The sequence below is a fragment of the Nomascus leucogenys genome, chromosome 9, assembly GCF_006542625.1.
Source record: "Nomascus leucogenys isolate Asia chromosome 9, Asia_NLE_v1, whole genome shotgun sequence".
Classification (NCBI taxonomy): Eukaryota; Metazoa; Chordata; class Mammalia; order Primates; family Hylobatidae; genus Nomascus; species Nomascus leucogenys.
In genome coordinates this window covers 19605240-19628910 of record NC_044389.1, presented here as the reverse complement: position 1 = coordinate 19628910, position 23671 = coordinate 19605240, and the positions used below count along the sequence as shown (strand labels likewise).

The window sequence follows — 23671 nt, the reverse complement described above, 5'->3', positions numbered from 1 at the left end:
CTTTTTTTAATATTAAGTGTTAGGTAACATGGGCACAGTAAGATGGCGCTGGTTCCAGGTTCTTCACCCCCGGTTCCCGGTTCTCCACCCCGTGAGCCCGCCAAGAGAAGGCCAATCAGGGAAGAACACCTCCTGCCTTTTACTCAAACCCCACCCCTAAGCCAATCACCGATGCCCACGTAGCCCCACTGAGTATAAAAACCCAGCACCTAAGCAGCTCGCCCCTTCTTCCTTCCTTCTCCTCCTCCGTGTGGTGTCGCCTTGGTGCCTCCAATAAAATCTCTTGACCGCAACCAGCGTGTCTTTGGTTTGAGCCCAATGGGGTCCGACTCTTTGAGTCGGTCTGACTCTTTGATTAAGCTCTAAGCTAGTGAAGTAAATTTCTAAACTATATTTATCATTTATTATTGCATATTCTCTTTCCACAACACTTCATGATAAAATAGGGCCTTCTATTTATTTATTTATTTGAGACAGAGTCTTGCTGTGTCATCCAGGCTGGAGTGCAGTGGCATGATCACAGCTTACTGCAGCCTCCGCCTTCCAGGTTCAAGTGATTCTCCTTCCTCAGCCTCCCAAGTAGCTGAGACGACAGGCATGTGCCATGGCACCTAGCTAATTTTTGTATTTTTAATACAGACAGGGTTTCCCATGTTGGCCATGCTAGTCTAGAATTCCTGGCCTCAAGTCATCACCTGCCTTGGCCACCCCAAAATGGTGGGATTACTGGTGTGAGCCAACACACCAGGCCTAAAATGGAACCTTTAAAAAATTAAGGAGGTGGCTCACGCCTGTAATCCCAGCACTTTGGGAGGCCAAGGTGGGCAGATCATGAGGCCAGAAGATCGAGACCATTGTGGCTAACACGGTGAAACCCCGTCTCCACTAAAAATACAAAAAATTAGCTGGGTGTGGTGGCGGGTGCCTGTATTCCCAGCTACTTGGGAGGCTGAGAATGGCGTGAACCCGGAGGGGCAGAGCTTGCAGTGAGCCGAGGTCGGGCCACTGCACTCCAGCCTGGGCAACAGAGCGAGACTCCATCTCAAAAAAAAAAAACAAAAAATAAATAAATAAAATGAAATAAATAAATAGATAAATAGAATCATTGCATTTCCCTGGGGTGACAGTGCATCTCTTATATTATTGGAAAGTTTGAAAGCTAGAATAGTCTGTACAGACACAGACCATTTTGTTAGTAAGCAATTAAAGAAAATGTGACTGAAAATAATTCCCAATCGTTCAAGAACCATTGACAATAGATCAAAAGTCCCACTGAAGAGAAATTATGCTCTGGATTTTACTAATTCAGAAGTCCTCTACTTAAGTGTTTTTCAAAAAAGCCACAAAATAGTTATGAATTAATGCCAGCAATTTTTTAAAATGAAATAGAGTATATTCAGTAAGATAGAAAATAGTACAGCAAATTACGAGCAGAAAGGGTAAGTTGTTGTTAATATTTTGTTTCAGTTATATATACATACACATCTACACATACACAAATGCAGGTATGTATTGAAATGCAAAATATGCTTACTGTGTCAAAATTTAAGACTTTAGGCTGAGCACAGTGGCTCACGCCTGTAATCTCAGCACTTTGGGAGGCCAAGGTTGGCAGATCACCTGAGGTCAGGGGTTCGAGACCAGCCTGACCAACATGGTGAAACTTTGTCTCTATTAAAAATACAAAAATTAGCCAGATGTGATGGTGCACACCTGTAATCTCAGCTATTTGGGTGCCTGAGGCAGGAGAATTGCATGACCCTGGGAGCTGGAGGTTGCAGTGAGCCGAGATCGCACCACTGCCCTCTAAACTGCCCTCTAGACTGGGCGACAGAGCAAGACTCTATCTTAAAATATATATATATATATAGTTCTAGTTCACTCTTCAGAAGTTTCAGAAAATCATGCAATTTCCTGTATCTCTATTTATGACATAAACGTGAGGCAAAAATAAAGAGAAAGAAAAAACTACTGCTTTCCATTTCTATAGAACAGTTTTTAGAACAGTTTTTCTTCTATTTAACTTATACATTCAATTTCCTTACAAGATTTTATTTAAACAGAGGATACTGTGGCTAAAAAAATCTTAAAACTACTGGTGCATAATGGTACCCAAGCACTTGGCTCCTATTGATATAAAATCTTCAGTTTCAACACTGCTCTTCAAATAAACCATCCCCTGCAATTTAATCTCTTTAAGAGATCAGAAGTATGTGTGTTTGGTAACAGTGTTTGGAGTGGGAGCCCTGCCTCCTGTAGTACCCAGATAATATGTCTGGAAACTTTAGGGATAATAGGGGTATTTATTCTACTTTGTTGTGTTTGCTCCAGCTCTCATCTGACATAAGCAGATGGTTCCTGACGTTGCTAGAGGCATAATCATGGGCAAAATTAGCCCAAAGTTCTGCAGAAAAGCTTTAACTTTCTTTGGATTAGTTTGTTCAGTCAAGCAATTATAGAAGACAGTACATAAAAAAGCAAAAAGAATAGGTACAATAAAATGCTGAAATGCTTAATTTAAGGTTAATGTTATCAAATAATTGAAAACTATGAATATGTCTTTCTTCCTGATGGAAATATTTAGAGGTTGTCTGATTACTTGAATCAGAGAAAATGAGATATTACTGCTATTCAGTTTCTGGCAGAGACAAAAAAGATGATATTAGTATGAACAAACATCTCCACAAACCTCTTAGCTATGATAAAATGAAAAAGTTAACTTGGCATTCAGGAACAAACTCAATGGTTTTAGTTGTTGTAGTCTTTTCATATTTTTCTAAAATAGGCAATAATCGGCAGATTCTTAAAATGTCCTTAGTTTATCAGTTTATTGACATCAATATGGTATTTTATTTCAAACCTGGAAAAAATGTATACTATAAGGAATGCTGTTTTTATTAAGTTGGTAATTTTTTTTACCTTTTTTAATCCAGTAATATGCTTGGAGTAACATGCAAAATGTACTAAAATGTATTAAATATATTAAACATTGCAGGGCACTGGCACAAAAGAATGCCTGAAATAATTTCCATAGGTTATTTTTAAAAATAGTATTTTGCTTACAAAATGTTTCATAGGAGCATTTATGTCATTAAGTACATGAAATAAAATACTGAATTACTTCTGGAGCCAATTTTAAGTTAATAGCTGCATGTGAAACACTAGATGTATTATTCATTTAAATAAAATCTAAAACAGAAAACAACCATTTTAGAGAGAATAAAAATAAATATTGTATACCTGATATAGCAGAGTGTCCAACATACTGATGCTAAACACCCTCCCAGCAGCAAAAGGCAGTCGAAACATAAAGGCCAAGTTAGAGCCTCTCTCCCGTTCTTTCTGTTCAGAAATTTGAGATAGAAAAATTTGTGAGCATTCCATATTTTATGCATTTCTGCCTCAGTAAATTGTGTTGACATATGTAAAAAAATTATCATCATATGGTTCTTGGCTATAAATGTGTCATTACTTCACTGATAATTATATTTTTAAATTGCTCTTTCATTTTGCTAACCACATTTTCTCAGTTAAAACACCCAATAGTGAAGAAAGATCAATATTTTTTGTACATTTAAGCATGTATTTACTCTTCATACAAGAAGAGACATCATAATGGAAACAAATAAAAATCATTGAAAAAAATGTGAAAAAAAAACTAACGTCACACGACGTCAAAACACTGTAAAGAAGACCTGATTTTAAATATTCTCATGGGTGAGAACAAAAAAATAGGGAGGTAGGCACCTGTTATGGTCTGAATGTTTGTGTCCCCTCAAAATTCATACATTGAAATCCTAATCCCCAAGGTAACAGTATTAGGAAGTGAAGCCTTTGGGAGGTGATTAGGTCATGGAGGTGGAACCCTCATGAATGCAATTGCCCTTTTAAAAAAGAGAAACTCTTTGCCCCTTCTACCATGTGCCATCTATGAACTAGGAAATGGGCCCTCACCAGACACCAAATCTCCCAGCACCTTGAATGTGGAATTCCCAGCCTTCAGACGGTGAGAAATTAACATCTGGTGTCTATAAGCCACCCAGTCTACAGTATTTTGTTCTAGTAGCCCTAACAGACTAAAACAGGCTTTGTACATCCAGTAGTCTCTAGCTGTCCATCATCTTAGTGTAATTTCTCCACCTAACTGATAAATTGCACCTGGTATATCAGTTTGCAACTAATCTTCTGTATATCACACACACACACACACACACAAGTTGTTTATGTATGTCTGAATGCTTACGAGTTGGGGGGGTGATATGGTGTATGAGGGTTTCTTTTTAAAAATTCTGTTGCAATTTTTTTTCCTTTAATAAATGAAGGTAAGAGAGCAAATGTCAAATTTGTTTAAGTTTAGAAATGTTTCTTGAGAATGTAAGTTAAGCTTCTATTTAACAAATGGTAACCTCAAAAATTCTAGTTTCTTTTGTTGACAAATTCCCTTCACTAGGAAGACTGATACAGCTGAAAATAATAAATCAGAATAAGATACAGAAAATAAGAAATCAACCTTCACTTCTTGAGGCAACAGAAGCAAGCTCCTGTTTCTAATGTAACAAATGTGTGGGTTCTCATGGAAGGGAAGCCTCCCATCTCACGTGTATCTATAGTGTCTATCTGGCTGAGATGACTATCACTATAAGAGCGTCTTCACTTGAAATACATGGAGAAGGTAAGGCAAAGGATAGGAAAGTGGTTCCACATTTTTGTCTGCCTATGAAATCCTAATATATTCTCTAATTTATAAACCTAGGTGTTAAGAGTGCTTAACTTGAACAGCTCAAGTGAGTGGCTTGCAGATGACTGGAATTAGCTGTTCTTATTGTGATATAGGTAGGTTTTCCTGTGAATTTGAGGACAAACCTAGTTCTCGAGGTGTAACAAGTATCCTGGAGAAGACCAAGCCATGATATGTTAAACCCAAGTTAAAGGGAGTAGCCAGAATAAAGTGCTGGAACGCCTGAGAATTTGATGTTATATTTACTCTTCAAAACAAACAAACAAACAAACATTCCTTGGTTCAATTACATTACCATTTCACACACTATATTTTCAAATACAGAACAGTTTTTTAACCTACAGTGCTTATCCTGTAGGAAATGAGCTCTTCCCATCTCCACACCTCTGAATCCTATTGATATCACCTTAAACAGCAACACTAATTAAAATTAATTCCATTCACTATTAAAGTCCCCAAACACCAATGTATTCATTTGTGCATTAAAGTAGTCACTTAATAAATATGCGTTGAGAACGTACTTTGTGTAGGGCATCAATCATCCTCAGTGCTAGGAATACAGAGCTCCTATATAGAACTAACAGTATCTTATCAGTTAATAGAAGTATTATGTGTTGAATATGGGCCAGGAGCTAGTTAAACAATCAGGGATATTTTCCTTGTCTGCAAGAACTTACACTGCTGTGAATGGTACCAATAGCAAAATAGGCAAGAACGCCTGGGTGAATATATGTAATAATCAGGCAGTAATACATACTTAGGAAGGGCACCTAGCTTATTCTTTTAGTAGAAAAGCCAGAGAGCTGAATTAGAGGCGATGTCTAAGTTTAGATCTAAAATTGAGCAGAAATTTTGGAAGAGTGAGTGTTAAGTAGAAAGCTATAAGCAGAATGCCCAGCATATTCTATTGGAAGTAAAAAAAAAAAAAAAAAAAAAAAAAAAAAAAACTCTTGAGAGACTTCAGCAACTACAAACAATCCAATAGCATAGAATTTAAGTATATGGGTTGAATGGAGAGGTGAGAAATGAGACTGGAGCAATAACTTTGGACTAGGTCTTAAAGTACCAGGATATGTTTTAAGATAATGGGGATGCAGTTAAGAATTACACTGAAAAATAATGATATAAATTGAGATTGTCTAAGAAATAACAGGACATAGGGTTACCCTACTTTGAAACCATGTTAAGTATTTTGAATTTCATCTTAAGGGCAATGGGGAAAAACTAAAGTGTTTTTAAGAGGAGGAGTGATACGATCATGTTTTTAGGATGCTCACTTTGATGACAATACGGAAAATGGCTTGTGAATGAGGAGGTGGCATGGGAAAATTGAGCAAGATAAACTATAGTGTTAATGCAGCAATCCTAGTGAAAGATGAATGTACATTCTACTGTGGTATTTGCAGAAACAGATCTTATTCAGAATGCATTTAGACATTAAATTTTAAGAGGTACTAAATTTGGTACTAAATTTAGAATGTGGTACTAAAGTAGAGAGAAGATGAGGATGATACACAGATCTCTAGATAATGAGGCAGATGATTGCACCTTATGTTAAATAGAAAGTATGGAGGAAGATCAGATCACAAGTTGATTTGGACTTGGGTTTTGATGCCACTGGACAGGTCCACCTGTCAAAAATATGGATCATACAGGCAATACAACATACAATGGTTTGGAGCTTGGATTCTGAAAACACATACAATGGTTTCAGTCAAGTGTTTCCGCTTACTAATTGTATGATTTTTTACAAGTTACTTAAGCTCTCTGTTCCTCAGTTTTATAACTGTGAATTGGGATTCATATTGACATCTACATCCCACTGTGATTACAAAAAATAAACATAATAAAACCTCTAAAATTACTGTATATAGTAAGCACTTAAAAAGCTATTTTTATTATCAGTTGTTTGAATATGCTAAATTATATATTACCTCAAGAACTTTGTATTTTTTTATCCTTCCTATAATGCTACCTCCCAGGCTTTTACTGGACTAGGCTGGTGTTATCATTGCAGCTCAAATATTACCTCCCCAAAGAGGTATTTCCTTATCACCTTATTTAAAACCTGTCTTTCTGCAGTTACTCTTGAATATAACCTGTTAAAACTTTCTTAGCTTTTTTGAAACCTATTACACCTTGTTTATGTTTTTAATTTATTAATAATCTACCTCAGCTAGATCCTATGTTCCAAGAGGGCAGAGACCATGATTTTGCTTTCTGTTACTTACACAGTGCCGAACACAATGCCTGGCACACAGTCAGTGACATTTGATTGGAAAAATAAATAAATTTTTTCTACTTATGTTAGCGACCTACATCAAAAGACAATTTATTGCATAGTTTAATGCTTAGAACATTCATATGCCAGAAGCAAGAAACAAACATTCGAGGTTCACTCAATACCTCTATTTTCTCACTTTGGTTCTTTAACAGAGGTTTAAGAATGTAAAGAATTGTAATGTCACAATATGCAAAGCTTTTTCACTTTACTATGCCTAGTTATTGGGTTTTACAATAAATGTTTCTGCTATTGTTGCTAGTATAAACATACACTATGATTCCTTTTCGTTAAACTTATCATATTTCTTTTCTAGTAGAATTCTGAATTCAATTGAAGTTTTACTGGCGATATTTTTTTCCTAACAAATGCTTATATAAGTATCTAAAAGAATGCCAATGACATTTAAATCATTAAAGATTTCAGACACTTTTAAATGTTTGGTCTTACCTACTTTTCCATTTGTTTTATTATCATGAACATGTGCCTTTCTTGGAAGAAGGAATGTGTTTCTGGCAGAAATTTTGTTTCCTGTAATCTGTGTCCATCAATACCATATGGAATGAGATGATAAAATTATTGGATTTAACAGAACAGTGTGGGAGGTAAAAAAAAATCAAGAATTTTATTGGCACAAATTACTGGTTTCTATCCCCTATTTTCTCAACTATAATTCTTTTACATTTCTTCATTCTTTCCTCTGGACCCAATCATAATGCATTTCCTAAATCTAGTGGTTTTTGTCAGCATTCATCCTACTTGAACTTTCTTACAGTGTTTGACAAACTACATTCTAATTCTGGAGCTCTGTCTTTTCACATCACTCTATCTCAGCTTCCAGAATACTCTTGGACCCCTCACTCATTTTCTCTGATTTGTCTTCTTTCTAGACTCTCCTTTATGAACCTCAGGATAAAGTCCTTAGTTAAACTCATCTTCCTTGTGGTTCTTTTTAACCTTCCTTATGGCTCTCTAAGCCTTATATTTCTTAAGGCTTTACAATTATACATTTATGTGCACAACCTTCGATTATATCTATGCATATATATATATATGTGTGTGTGTATATGTATAGGTGTGTATATATATATACACACACATATTTCATCTTGTTCCTGAGCTTCATTTATATATCACCACTTATTTTTTTACTTATGTACTGCAATTTGAATATACTTAAATAAATGTATCATCTATCTCACTAAGGTCAGTTATTTCCCAGAATTCTCTCTTTGGTTTTAATCAATATATTCACCCTAACAGTCCTAGATCAGGTCTTTATTATCTCATGCCTGATTTATTGAAATAACTTACTCTTTCCCTTTTCCCCATAATGTCTCTTTTCAGATAAATACAGAAATTTCACATCAATTTCATAAAAGTACAAGTCTGACGATGTCACCTCCCCCATGTCCTCATTTAAAAACTTGCCATGACTCCCCATTCACTGCATCAAAAACAACAAAGACTCAGCTTTCAGGGCATTCTAAGGTCTAGCTCCCAAACTGCTTTCCAGGATGACTTTTCAGTACTTCCCAGCACAGACTATTAGTAAGTCAGATGATTGACTATTTAGCTAAATACTGAAAATTTCTTCCTCATATTTGGGTTCCAACTCATGTGGGTAACAATTTCATGTAAGAGATTTCAAAACAATCTCTGCAGGTCAAAACTCTGTTTCAAAACCATCTCTGCCGGTCCTCCTCATCCTTCAAAATACGTATCATGCTACCCACCCTATGAAATCCTTTCGTACAAGCACAGTGAAGCTGCCCTTCTGCTTGTGTGAATCACTCTGCATGTATGATTTCCTGTCTTTTTGTTACTAACTTTCCTTACAGAGAGAAAAAAAAAAAGATTTTTATGACACTATTTTCAAAACCTATTGACTTTAAAGTTATGTAAAAAGTAAGATTCCAAGCATCTGATTCCATCCTGATAAGAATACATTACACAATTACTTTCTCTTTTAATTCTGGACAATGAAGAATTTGGATCAATTTTATGAATTGCACTTTAACATGCTGACTTTACATATGAGGAATAAAAATTAGGGATGATTAATACTTAGTATTTCCTATCCAGTTAGATTTTTGTGACACTATCATTAACCTGCCTCTCTGTGTCTCAAAAAACAACATATGGCTAGAAGTTACAAACTGGCAGTAATTAGTTCAAATCTGAACTACAGAGGAGTTCCATTTGGACTGCCTAAATTTATTGAAGTTTAATAAGTTCTATCATTTAACATTTAATATAAAAATCTGCATTTCTGACTTATTTTAAATTTGGAGAATCAGATATCATAGGTCATGGAAGCAACTGGCCAGAATTTTTCACTTCACTAATTTACATTCCTTACTTCCATTAAAAGGCTCTTATTTTACACTTTGGAAGATAAAATATTTAGAAATTAGTCTAGGGATCTACTAACTCAAATTCTGCTTAAAAGTAACTTGGGTGAATAGTAATTATATCAGAAAATAACACAGTAAGTAATCTAAATATACATTTTAAATGTGTCTTAAAAAATAGAGCATTTCTAACTGACTACAAAATATTCCATGGCTTAGGAGACAATTCTAAGCTATACAACTAAGAAATATTACTCAATTTACTTTTATGAATCAAGCACTGACCTAGGTTCTTAGCATACAAAAATAATTAACAAAACTTTCCAGTTCTACAGGAATATATACTTTTACTGAGGACACACTTAAAAATCAAATATTGCAAGGTCATGTATAAAAAGCATTTGACAAACTTCAACATCCTTTTATGATGGAAAACTCTCAATAAATAAGGCATAGAAGAAATGTACCTCAACATAATATACACAATGTATGAAAACTCCACAGCTAATATTACACTCAATGGCAGAAAGTTAAAAGCTTTTCTTCTAAGATCAGGGGCAAAGTCAACGTTGCCCATTCAAACAACTTCTGTTCAACACAGTATTTGAAGTTCTGGCCAGAGCAATTAGACAAGAAAAAGAAGTAAAAGGCATCTAAATAGAAAAAGGAAGAAGTGGCCAGGCGTGATGGCTCACACCTGTAATCCCAGCACTTTGGGAGGCCGAGGCGGGCAGATCATGAGGTCAGGAGATCGAGACCATCCTGGCTAATGCGGTGAAACCCTGTCTCTACTAAAAATACAAAAAATTAGCCGGGCATCATGGCGGGTGACTGTGGTCCCAGTTACTCGGGAGGCTGAGGCAGGAGAATGGCATGAACCCGGGAGGCAGAGCTTGAAGTGAGCCGAGATTGCGCCACTGCACTCCAGCCTGGGCGACAGAGTGAGACTCCGTCTCAAAAAAAAAAAAAAAAAAAAAAAAAAGAAAAAGGAAGAAGTTAAATTGTCTCTGTTCGCAGATGCCATGAACTTATAATATATGAAAACCTTAACTACACCAAAAAGCTGTTAGAAGTGATAAACAAATTCAGCAAATTTGCAGGGTACAAAATCAACACATAAAAGTCAACAGTGTTTCTTTACCCTAAAAACAAACTACCTGAAAAAATAATTAATAAACCAGTCCCATTCACAGGAGCATAAAAAAAAACTTAAGAATAAATGTAATCAAGGAGGTAAAAGATCTTTATACTGTAACTTATAAAACACCAATAAAAGAAACTATAGATGACACAAATAAATCTAAAGCATTATTGTGGTCATAAACTGGAAGAAACAATATTGTTAAAATATCCATACTACTCAAAGTGATATTCACATTTACTGGAATCCTGATTGAAATAGCAGTGTCATTTTTCACAGAATTTTGATAAAACAGTCCTAAAATTTGTATAGAATCACAAAAGACCTCAAACAGCCAAAGCAATCTTTAGAGAAAAAAACAAAACAAAACAAAACAAAAAACAAAGCTGGAGACATCACAGTATCTGACTTCAGAATCTATTACAAAGCTATAGTAATCTAGATAGAATGGCACTGGCATAAAAGCAGACAGGAAGATTGACCAATAGAACAGGATAAAGAGCCCAGAAATAAACCCATGAATTAATGGTCAATTGATTTTTTTTAACAAAGGTGCCAGGCCACACCATGGAGAAAAGATCATCTCTTCACTAAACTGTGCTGGGAAAACTGGATATCTGCAAGCAAAGGCATGAAATTGGATGCTTATCTCATGCTATATGCAAAAATCAACTCAAAGACTTAAATATAAGGCCAGAAATTGTCAAACTATTAGAAGAAAACATAGAGGAAGTATTCCACAACATTGCTCTGGGCAATAACTTATTGTCTAGGACCCCAACAGCACAAGCAGCAAGAATATAAACAAACAAATGGGATTATAACAAACTAAAAGGCTGCTGCACAGTCAAAAAAGAAAAAAACAATTAATGGAATGAACAGACATCCTATAGATTAGGAGAAAATATTGGCAAATAATACATTTGATAAGGGGCTCATATCCAAAATATATAAGGACTCAAACAACTCAACAGCAATAAAACAAATAACTGAGTCACAAAAAAGACAAAGGTCCTACAGAAACACCTCTCAAAAGAACATGTATAGGAAAAGCTGATCAACATCACTGATCATCAGGGAAATTATTAAAGCTACAATAAGATATCACCTCATACCTGTTAGAATGGCTACTATCAAAATGACAAAATATAACTGTTAGCCAGAGGAGTGGAGCAAAGAGAACCCTTTGCACTGTTGGTGGGAATGTAAATTAAGGCAGCCATTATGTTTCGTTTTTTGTTTTTTGAGACTGAATCTCGCTCTGTCGCCAGGCTAGAGTGCAGTGGTGCTATCTCAGTTCATTGCAAGCCCCGAATCCCTGGTTCAAGCGATTCTCCTGTCTCAGCCTCCCAAGTAGCTGGGATTACAGACACACGCCACCATACCCAGCTAATTTTCATATTTTTACTAGAGACAGGGTTTCACCATGTTGGCCAGGATGATCTCGATCTCCTGACCTCGTGATCCACCTGCCTTGGCCTCTCGAAGTGCTGGGATTACAGGCATGAGCCACTGTGCCTGGCCAAGACAGCCATTATGAAAAACAGTATGGAGTTTCCTCAGAAAACTAAAAATAGGCATGCAATACAGTAATCTCACTTCTGGGTATATATTCAAATAAATTGAAAAAGTATGTTGAAGAGATATCTGCACTCCCATGTTCATGGCAGCCTTATTCATAATAGCTAAGATATGGAAGCAACCTAGGTGTCCATCATCAGATCAATGGATAAAGAAAATATGATATATATATACATAATGGAATACTATTTTGTCTAAAAAAAATTATGTCATTAAAATTGAATTCATAGTAGAGAGTAGAATGATGGTTACCAGAGACTGGTGGAAGGGCATAAGGGGATGTTGATCAAAAGAGTGCAACATTTCAGTTAAGAGGAAAAAGCTTAGTGATCTATTGCAAAAAAAATGCTAACTTCAATAAATAATAATGTTTTGTATATTTCAAAATTGCTTGAAGAGTTGATTTTAAATCTTTTCACTACAAAAGTAATAAGTATGTGAGGTCCTGGATTTGTTAATTAGTCTGATCTAATCATAACACATTGTAAATATATATATGTGTATATATGTATATATATGTGTATATATATAAATGTCACACTGTACCCAATTAACAATTATTTGTCAATTAAAAATAAAAACATAGAATAAAAGAATAAAACATTTGTACTTTTTAAAATGATAATTTGGAAAAGTTAAAACCAGTGTTCTTTCTTGTGCTTTTATAAACTATAAAATAAGCTGTTTGTACCTATAATATTTAAAAACACAAATAAAGGTAAATTCTGTATGATTTATTATTGTTCAAAAATTGTAACTCTTAAGTTACAACTATAATTCTAAAAATAACAAAAACAGGCAAAGTCAACAGTAATATTCATGATAAGGTAAAGTCTGAAAATCAAAAAAAATTGTAAAATGCAAGGAAAGAGATGGAGAATTCGACTCAAAATGTCTACAGAAACATTTGGCAATCCCCACTGGGTGAAATTTTTGAACAGAAAAGGTTAGAAAATAGTCTTCATATAAGAATTAAGGAGGATATTCCACTCCTTTTAACTACAGTATAAGTGTAAAAACTAGGTTTTGAGTAAGGCAAAAAAATTTAAAAATAATATTTTTATTGAGCATACAAACTATCATTCAAGAGATTAGCTTTAAGTTAGGAAGTCTTATTTTTATTGAGCATAAAAATCATCATTCAAGAGATTAGTTTTAAGTTAGGAAAGCTATAAATTTAAAGATAATATTTAAATATCTGAGTCCTTAAAAGATAAACAAAGGATGCATAAATTTTTTGTGTACGTTTTATGGCATGGAGGGTTGTCAATGTAAATTATATCATGATTTTGAAAGATTAACAGGAGTGCATATGAACGACTCATTGCTGAGTCTAGACTATTTTGTTGTTTTGATACACCAAAACTCTTCCACATGTTACACTTCTAAAATACTGCTTAAATCAGTTATAATCACATGAGCATATGACGAATTGCATACAATAATGGGTCCCACAGATCAAAATCATTTTCAAAATAAAGAATGAAATTATATATAAATATACTATTATCTGTTTGATGTATTAAAGATAAACTGTCCTAAGTTTAGTTTTATGATTTGATGACAGTTTGAAGCCCCAATAATCAAGTTTAAAAACATTACATAAATAAATAAGAAAATATGATAGTTATAGAAATTACAAAAAATGAAATAGTCAAAGAAGCCAAAGAACAAACTTTTTTCAAAAAGAGTTAACAGTAATTTAAATACGTCCATATTCAATTAATCTGATACAGTTTGATTATGACAATGAATATATTACAAATATGAATAAGTATATGGAGACTATAATTTTAGATTCCTAATATATTACTGGAAGGAATTTGGAAGGACTTTAAATACAAATGATACAAATTCTACATCTTGTGGAGAAATTTATGCACTGAAAATGGTAAACTAATTATTTGAACATTTTCTGAGCCTGTATCCAATTAGTTCAAGCTAAATATAATGACAGCATTCAGCACAGAATCTCTCAAGTAATTCCTCTACAGGTTACAGCAACAAGAAAGATATTTAAAATAAACTCACAAATAAGTGTTCATTTTCCCTATATAATAAATCTAGTACTCTGTTGGCTTTAATGTTTTGAAATGTTTTTTATTTGACTTGGGCTGTGAAGTCAAGGGTTCCTATTTCAGTTCTCTCTGCCTTGAAATGGAAGGCTGACTAATTGTACTGTACTCTCTTTAACTATGAATTCAAAAATGAGTAGTGCCTTGCAGACTAGCAAAATAGAATCAAATAGTGATGGACATACTTATTAATGTAGAGGAAGAAATAATAAGCAAGAAAAAAATCATTGGTTTCATGTCCTTGTCTAATGTGATATTCATTTTAACATTTCAGGAAGAAAGCACACCCAAAAGTAACCTTTGTCATCCTAGATGATACTTTCTTTTTTGTGACTTATAAGCATTTTTGTTTCTTTCATTTATCGAGAAGTGAAATAAATTCTGCAATCTCTCTCTTTCTCTCTCTTTCTGTAGATGTGTGTGTGTGTGTGTGTGTGTATACGTTTATGAAAAGACAATTGTTGGACTTCCTAAGAATAATAAATAGTTAACTACTGTATTATAAATTATTTATTTTCATAAAATAATTAACTATAAAATTGCCACATTCTAATAATTTAATTTTATTAACTTAGTTACATAAATTCATTACTTTTCTGCATTTAATATTTTGATTTTAATGGTTTTAACAATTTGCTGTACATTTTCCTCTTCACAATAGACAGATATACAGCAGGTGTGTGGCACTCTTCCATGGGGAGCTAATTACATTGAATTTGAAGTGAATGTCCTCCCTGGCTATGCACTGCATTGTCTTAGTGGCATAATGTGAAGACTTTGGGCTCATTATGTACAATCACAATCCTATAAATATTATTAATAGACAAATTTATACATTAAGATTGTTATCCATATAAATTGTATTCATAACTTTTCTAGAATAGATTGGACGTTTTTCCTCATTTAAAGAAATAGAAACTAATTAGTCTTCTTTTCAAATTATTTTTGGATGAATATAGAGACAAGGTAAATATTTTCTTAAAAACAGGATAAGAATCTTTCTTAATGAATCAAACTCAGTGTTGGCAGGTAGCACCAAACTCCCACTCAGCTGTTCCAGAACCTAGATTATGAATAAAATGTAGCCTAAGTTGTCTGGACAGAAAAAATTAGTAAGACAATGTGCTTTTGTTTGTTTTCATATATCTGTGTCACCCATCATATTATAAATTCTATGTGGTTTATTCAATGTTGTAATGCCTAGCATTCAGCAAGGCATTTGGCTCATAGTATGTGCTCAGTAAATATTTATTCACTTGAGTTTAAATTGAGAATATGTAAATTTTGCCTTCTTACTATTCTATAGTGAAAATATATTGAAAAATGACATTTTTTACCATATTTCTCCCAGAAGATGTCTCCAATCACTGGTAGAAATTCTTATCGTTTTGTTCTACCACTGACTACAAAAGTAATATATAACTTATAGACATGACTGTTTGCATTCTGACACCAATTCTGTTGCATCAAGTGTGCATCCTACAATTAAGTTCAATTGTGACACTAAGCAGAGTTGGCAAAGACTCCACAAGTTAAGGGGCTCAGTCCCAGAAGACTGCACCAAATTTAAACACCAGCCATAAGTCCTAGGTACCCTCAAGCCAACTGTATTCCTGCCCAGGCAGCTACAAATTTGGGGCTTCCCATAAACCCTCAGATTCAATAATTAGCTAAAATAACTCACAGAACAACAAAAGCACTATGCATATGATTACAATGTTATTATGAAGAATATAAATGAACAGTAGATGAAAAGGCATGTGGAGGAAAGTCTTAAAGGGTCTCCCAATCACAGGAAATTCCGTGACTGTGATATTGGGGTGCCCCATTCTCTCAGGACGTCAACATGTTCACCAACCGGGAAGCAATCCAAGCCTCATTTTTCAGAGTTTTTACTGAGGCTTCATTATGCAGGTAAGATTAATTAAATCATTAGCCAGTGATGAAACCCAACCCCCAGCCCCTCTCCCCTCCTTGGAGTTGAGGGTAAAGGCTAAAAGTGTCAACCTTTTAATCAGAGCTTCCTTTTTCTGGTGCCCACCCCATCTTACAGAGGTGCCCCTCCGTAAGTCCCTTTGTTACCATAGCATCTAGCATGGTTGGAAAGTATGAATAACAAAAGACACTCCTATCACTCAGAAAATTACAAGGAGTTTTGAAGTTCTGAGCCAGAAACCAGGGACAAAGACCAAGTATTTATTTTTATTATACCACCTAGTTATCTCAGATTATCATTATTTTGCTTCTTACATCGGGTGTAATTATCACATGATTGTATATTGTGATTATGACTATCATTTGGGAATGGTGATCATTCAAAAGCAATTTTAAAGAAAGCAATCTTGAAGCAAATTGTGCACAGATACACGCATTAATAAAAGGCTTTGTGAAATACATCAAAGCAAGAGAAAAGAAATAAGCCTTTGGAAGGAAATGAGACAAAAATTTCCCTTTTTTTTTCTATTGTTGTTTTCTTTTCTATTTCTTTTCCTCCATGCCTTCTCCATCTCTATTTAGCTCTTCTACTGTTGCCTGTTATACCTGTTACACCTACTTTGTTGGGAGAAGGTGTCAGTGACATTCAAACATGAAAAGTATCACTGAGAAAACTGTAGTGGTGATGTAAATATCCAAGACAAGGATAACGTAAAAAAAATCAGCAAAAAAAGTGGACAAACAATAAAAGAAAGGTCAGATGAAAAGGAAAATGGGCACAAATGCTGTTACCGAGATGGCAGAATAGAAGGTAACCTGCTCATTTCTCCCCAAAACAACAAAATGCTCAACATTACTAATCATAACAGAAATGTAAATCAAGGCCACAGTGAGACATCATCTCACCCCAGTTAGAATGTCTATTATCAAAATGTCAAAAAGACAAAAAGTAACAAATACTAGCAAGGATGCAGAGAAACGGGAACGCTTATTATAACTGTTGGTTATAAGAATGCAGAGTAGTACAGCAATTATGGACAACAATATGAAGACTCTTCAAAAAACTAATAGAACTGCCACATGATCCAGTAACCCCACTGCTGGGTATACATCCAAAAGAAAGAAAATTAGTATTTCAAAGAGGTATCTGCACTTCCATGTTTATAACAGCATCATTTAGAACAGCCAAGATATGGAATTAACCTAAGTGTTCATCAATAGATGACTGGCTAAAGAAAATGTGATATGTATACACAACAGAATAATATGGATCTGTAAAAATAATGAAATCATGTTATTTGCAGCAACATGGATGGTTTCTCTTAACATAATAGTCATTACGTTAAGAAAAATAAGCCAGGCACAGAAAGACAAATATAGTCTGAAAAACTTTTAGTCTTTGTAAGCTTTCATAAGCATTAAAATCTTCAAACTTTCTCAAACTTGCATAAGCATGTAGCAGGCTACAAAAATTACACAGGCTGCAAGGAGTGTATATTTCTGAAGTGACACAGGCAATGAAACCTTGAGACGAAGCTTGAGTGGAAAGACAGGGGCCACAGAAGACAGTGGAAAAGGGAGCTCCTCAAGATAGCAAGGAATAATCAATGAACTTCACAATATTTTTCATATTGTTATGAACTAGCTATCCTTCCATGTTTTTAGCTCTTTTCATTTCTCATTGAAAGACAGTGTTGTGGTGATGGGATTCAGGACATGCTACTCCAAAATATGTCAGCTTGACACGTGAGAAAAACAGCAGCAGCAGGATGGACTCTCTAACCTTCTCTCACCCCTTCTTCCCTGAAGCAGGCTATAAAACTTAGCTGACCTTCCACAGAAATTAGGTCATAAGATCCTCATTCCAGAGGGCTCCCCCTCTACTCAGAAGAAGGCAATGTCCTCATGTCTGAAGACAAAGAGATGCCAAGAAGATCTGAAAAATAGGCCTTGCTAAGTCACCTCCCTAATTTATTACCATGATACCCCCTTTGTCCAATCATAATTCTGTACAGCTGTCCATGCCTAGGCATACAAATACACAGACTCCATGTTTCTTCGAGTCTTTATTTCTGAAAACATTTGTCACATAAGATTTATGTTCAATACATTTGTTATATTTTTCTCTTGTTAATCTGTCTTTTGTTACAGGGACCTCTGCCATGAACCTTGCAATGGGTGAGAAATTTTTTCTCCCTATTGGAGCTCAGAAACTAATACCCCAAAATGTAGTGCCTTGACATGCTGAACAGAATAAGAAGCCTCTCAAGATCTCTCTGATTCCCCACCATCCTACAACCTCCTCTCAGTCCTTTCTCTCCCAAAGCACAGGATGAAGTTGTTCTCTGAAGTTCCCTTATTGGCCTAAAGTCTGGACCTGCCAAAGAAGAAAACAATTACTCTGGTCTCTTCTTTGAGTTTTCATTAATTGAACTCACGTCACAGGAAGCAGGACTGAAGTCTGTCAACACACCTGAACAGACTTTTGTCACAAACCATTGTCTGTTCTGTGGGCCCAACAGATTTTGTCCCAGGCCACATTATATGTTCCTCAAGTCTATTGAATTTCCCTGAAGATCATTTACTATGCGTCCGCCCAAAATCACTCATACCTCTCATCTCTCTTTCCTCTAGAAAGAAAGTATATAACCATGTGTACCCCACTGCATGGTGGGGCAATCACTTGGTGATTCTCTAGCATGCATGCTAATAAATTTGCATGCCATTTCTGCTATTAATCTGCCTTTTGTGTGTTTCAGCAAACCTTTGGAGGGCAAAGGGAAAATTTTATCTTCACCCCTATATCCCCTAAAGTAGATATTCTTCACTAAGTAGCTACTTTCAGAAAATCTTTACAGAGTATTATTTCTGATACCAATGGAAACCATATATTAATATTTATTAGAATGCAAGGTCTACAAGGAAAACATCAAAGCCTAATCATCACAAAAGTAAAGTAATTGGGAATAATACAGTTTAACATTCCACAGCTATCCCTGTAAATCCTACCACTTCTTAAACATGAATGAAGCCACTTAGTAGCAAAAAAAAGTGTATAAGCCGCCACGATGGTGTTTATTTCTGATTTATTTATTTATTTAGAGGCAGAGTCTCTGTCACCCAAGCTGGAGTGCAATGGCACAATCTTGGCTCACTACACCTTCTACCTCCTGGATTCAAGCGATTCTCATGCCTCAGCCTCCTGAATAGCTGGGACTACAGGTGCACACCGCCACGCCTGGCTAATTTTTGTATTATTAGTAGAGATGGGATTTCACCATGTTGGCCACGCTGGTCTCAAACTCCTAACCTCAAGTGATCCACCTGCCTCGACCTCCCAAAGTGCTGGGATTACAGGTATAAGCCACCATACCCAGCCATGATTTAAAATCTTCATTGTGTTTCTAAAGGTGAAGGTCTCACTTGTGAAGGTGCAAGGGCATCTACTTATAGATAGATGGAAACAATATTCATAATTGTTTGGAAGAATAAAAATCCATGTATCCCTCAGCCAACAGTAACTATAGAAAATGCTACTGATTATTTAAATGTTAGAAATAGAGATCAGTTTTCTAATCCTAAAAATCTCCTTGCACCCAGAATACAAATATGGAAAGATAATTAAATACTGTGTTAGCTGTCATACCAGTAAATATTAGTGATTAAAAAAAAACCTTGATTGGAAGATTTACCATATAATTCACAGAACACTATTTGTTTGATAGGGCTGCCATAACAAAGTAATATCAACTGGATGTTTTAAACAATATAGATTTATTGTCTTACAGTCGTGGAGGCAAGAAGTCTGAAATAAAGATGTTGTCAAGATCGGTTCGTTCTGAGGACTGTAAATGAAAGATCTGTTCCAGGCCTTTCTCCTTGGCTTATGGAAGACTGCCTTCTGTTTCCCTTCACATTGCCTTCCTTTAATGTGTGTCTGTCTCTGTATCTAAATTCACCCTTTTAATAAAAATGTCAGTGAGCCACAAATTAGAAACCACCCTATGATCTCCTTTGAAGTTGACTGCCTTTCTCTAAAGACCACATCTGTAAGGGTTAGGACTCCAGCACAACTTTTTTTTTTTTTTTTTTTGATGGGGCATGAGATTCAACCCACAGGAGTGTAAAAGACTAAAAAGTTTCTACGTTTTTAAATTTTTAAGTTTCTGAAATCCTAACTTTAGCATAATATGGTAACAAGTGGATCAAACAATTTTCCATGGCTTTATAACATTCAAACAATTATTTTAATCCCACTTCCTCCAGCCTTCCTATCCCTGAATAATTTGGAAATATGTTGATATATTGAGTTTCTTTTTTCTTCATGGGAAAATCTAAAAGATATAAGGACAAATACAAATCTTAAAAAAAAAAAAACCTGATGACAAAAGTCCCTTCCCTTTTCGTTGGAGCATTTTCTTTAGAAAACTTGTAATTGTAAATCCTTTCTCTGTCAAAAACTTGTAACTGGAAATCCCTTCTCTGTCCCTGAGATGGATGCAAATCTCTGAAAAGCTGAATAAACCTCTAGCCAGTTTTGCATTCCAGGAATGTTTTTCTTGTGGGCCTTGGGGGTATCTTTTTGAAATGTAAACATCAAGGAGGAAGGCAACTTGTGTCTCTCTCTTTGGGAGTTTAGCCTAGATACTTGGTACTAAATTGTACCTTCTTGCTTGCTGCAAAGGTATTAAGTTTTATTTTTCCTTTGCATAAGGAGATGTATGTAATTGACTGACATATATACCTCATATTTTTCTTTTTTCCCTAATGCAATAAGCACACAACCATGTCAACACAAATGCTCACAAATACTGAAAATACCTTCCACAATTATGACCTTGCTACATCAACTGCCTCATCAACAACTAGAATACACAGAATGAAATGTTTATTAGTGACAATATCAACAAATATAAAATGTATCATTATGCTTTTAGTACCATTTATTTGAGTACTAATTATATGTCAAATGCAGGGCTAAGTGTTTTGCATAGATTATGTGCTGTTATCTTTATAATGACCCTACTATTTAAAACAGCTCCTACCACTATTTTCCCACATAAAAATCCCAAGGCTATGAAATACTTTATCCAGTTTCCGTTCCTCAAAAGCAGTAGTGAATTGGACCAATCTGATTCCAGAGCCTGGCTTCTTCATCACAAGGTGATTCTACCTCACTTGCCATGAAGGAGGCTGTACTACATCTTGCCAGCACGGATTCCTGCTGGATTCCTGATTATTTGGTTTGCTTTCGAAGAGTCTGAGTCAATTTAGCCCTGCTTGCCATCTTTTTTTATGTTGCTAAAGCGATGTGGCATACTGGAAATTTTCTGTCCTGAATATTAATAGCCTTACATTTCCCTTACTGAATTGAACTGGTAGCTGTATAATCTTGGGAGAGGTATCTATCTAGTCTCAAACTCAGTTTCCACATCTGGAAACAGGGCACAACAACAATTCCCCTATGGCCATAAAAAAGCAGGGTAAGGCTCTATAAACATTAAGTGTGTGACCAGCTTTAGAGAAATCAATAGATGAAGGCACAGACACAACCTTACTCAACAAGATGTTTCCCAGGAATTAGGACAGCATCTGGTGTGTCATAATTGGAAATTAAAAGAAATAACTAACCAAAAAATATAAGGCATCATTTTCTCTACCTCTTATATTGTTATAAGAAATGAAAACAGCCTAGATTTAACTATTTATTTATTTTTAAAAATGGGATCTCACTAGGCCACCCAGGCTGGAGTGCACTGCCATGATCATAGCTCACTGCAGCGTCGAACTTTTGGGCTCAAGGGATCTTCCTGTCTCAGCTTCCCAGGTCACTCTGATTATAGGCACGAGCCACCACACCCAGGTTAACACATTTTACATGTATAAGACTGGGTCTTTTTTTTCCTTTCACCTCTAATTCTCTCAGTACACTACTATTTAGCAGTAAGTAAAAGCTGAGTGCAAAAACCATCTACACCCACACTCAGCCTGTATAGTGAAAATGGAAACCAAATCTTTCTGACCATATAACATTACTTTGCAATTCCATTGTCTCTATTAGCATTATCCGGATATCGACCCAATCTCAGTCAAGTCCCTGTTTTGAAATACCATCATTAAATTAAATTCCAGTTCTCAGTATATTTTGACCTTGTTTTCCTCCCTATGAGACCTAGCCAAACTTCTACTGGGGAGGTAGTCTCCCCTACCTAGGTAAGCAATAAACTTAGCTTTACGTCAGGTTGTGTTGGTGACATCTGAGAAGCCAGCATTTTCATGACATAGCAAATAAGTGAGTATACACATTTCTGTTGCATTTAATTCTTTCACAAATCGTGTGTTTAATACTTAATAATAATAGAACGAAATATCTCCATTATATTTACCTGTGATATAAATTGTTCAGATCTGTCAATTCACATTTTTTAAAAAATTATGAACTAGAATTTCATCTCCCAAATAAAAATTCAAAACAGCATTTTAGTTTTACTATCTCATGTCATTTTTATTTATATATTTACAGTTAATTTTTGAATAAAGATGGTTAAGTCTAATTTACTTGATAATGTGGGGTCTTACCTTTTCCAGTTTTGAAAGAGCAAGAGAGTAACAGTCTTTGGCTCTGAATTGCATGAATCTCATGTTGGCTGGGTGAGTTAGCTCTGTGATAATACTGAGACTGGAAAACAACCTACATTTCAAAAGAAGATTTGCATTACACTAACAATCCAATATGGTATTTTTTTATAACAACATATTTACGAGTGATTCCTAGCCTTGGGCATAAAACTATATCCAATTACAACAGCAGGCAGTGCCACATAAAATCTTCTATACAGTGCAGGAAAAATGAAACACTATTTCCCAAAGAATATTTTAACAGACATTTTAGCACAATAAGAAAAATAAATTCAGTAATTTGGCTTTTTTTAGACATTTTCTCTTTACAATTATGGAACAACATAGAAGAAACTCATAAAGCTGATTTAAGAAGTTACAAGGTTACTTTGTGGATGGTATTGAAACAGAAATTTATAAAGATAAATAACCTGATTGGCAAAAGTTTCACGTAATGAGCTTCTTGTCTGTTATGTGAGCTCTTTCATGTCCTATGGCTCCTTATTCTCACAGTGGGCAATTTTTAAATGTCAAATCTTGCTACAACAAACTTCTGAAATTATGAAATAATTTATATAAAATTTCATTGTAATGAATTGGGGCAAAGGCTAAAGCACTGATAGTGTTCCCCAAAAGTATCCTGAAAATTTTTTCACAGGTCCCGTGGCTTCACATTAGCCTTCTTCCCATTTGACACTCTCTCAAATACATACCAAAACGAGCACACATACATACACGCTCACACAAGATTTCTTTCCCCCAGAGAAAAGGGGCAGGATGATACCACAATAAACGCTTTTTATTTTTGCTGTTGTTCATGATCTGATCCTTACCTGGTATCTATGCATCCCTGGTAGCTTTCCTTGTTTAAATATTTTGATATTCTCTGTGGCAGCCACTTCTGTGATAATCACCTTTGTTTTTCATATGATATGTCTTTAAACTAAG

General features: G+C 35.1%; 1 protein-coding gene across 2 annotated transcripts in view; it reads right to left on the bottom strand.

Moving 5' to 3' along the window:
• Positions 1 to 23671, bottom strand: part of KCNT2 (potassium sodium-activated channel subfamily T member 2) — a 394167-nt gene that overhangs the window by 62433 nt on the left and 308063 nt on the right. For both annotated transcript variants that reach the window (XM_030818707.1, XM_030818708.1), the window contains 2 exons: positions 22685 to 22796; positions 3241 to 3342 (listed from right to left, as the gene is read on the bottom strand). In XM_030818707.1, coding sequence (XP_030674567.1) covers positions 3241 to 3342; positions 22685 to 22796 — 214 coding nt within the window. The remainder of the gene's footprint in view (positions 1 to 3240; positions 3343 to 22684; positions 22797 to 23671) is intronic.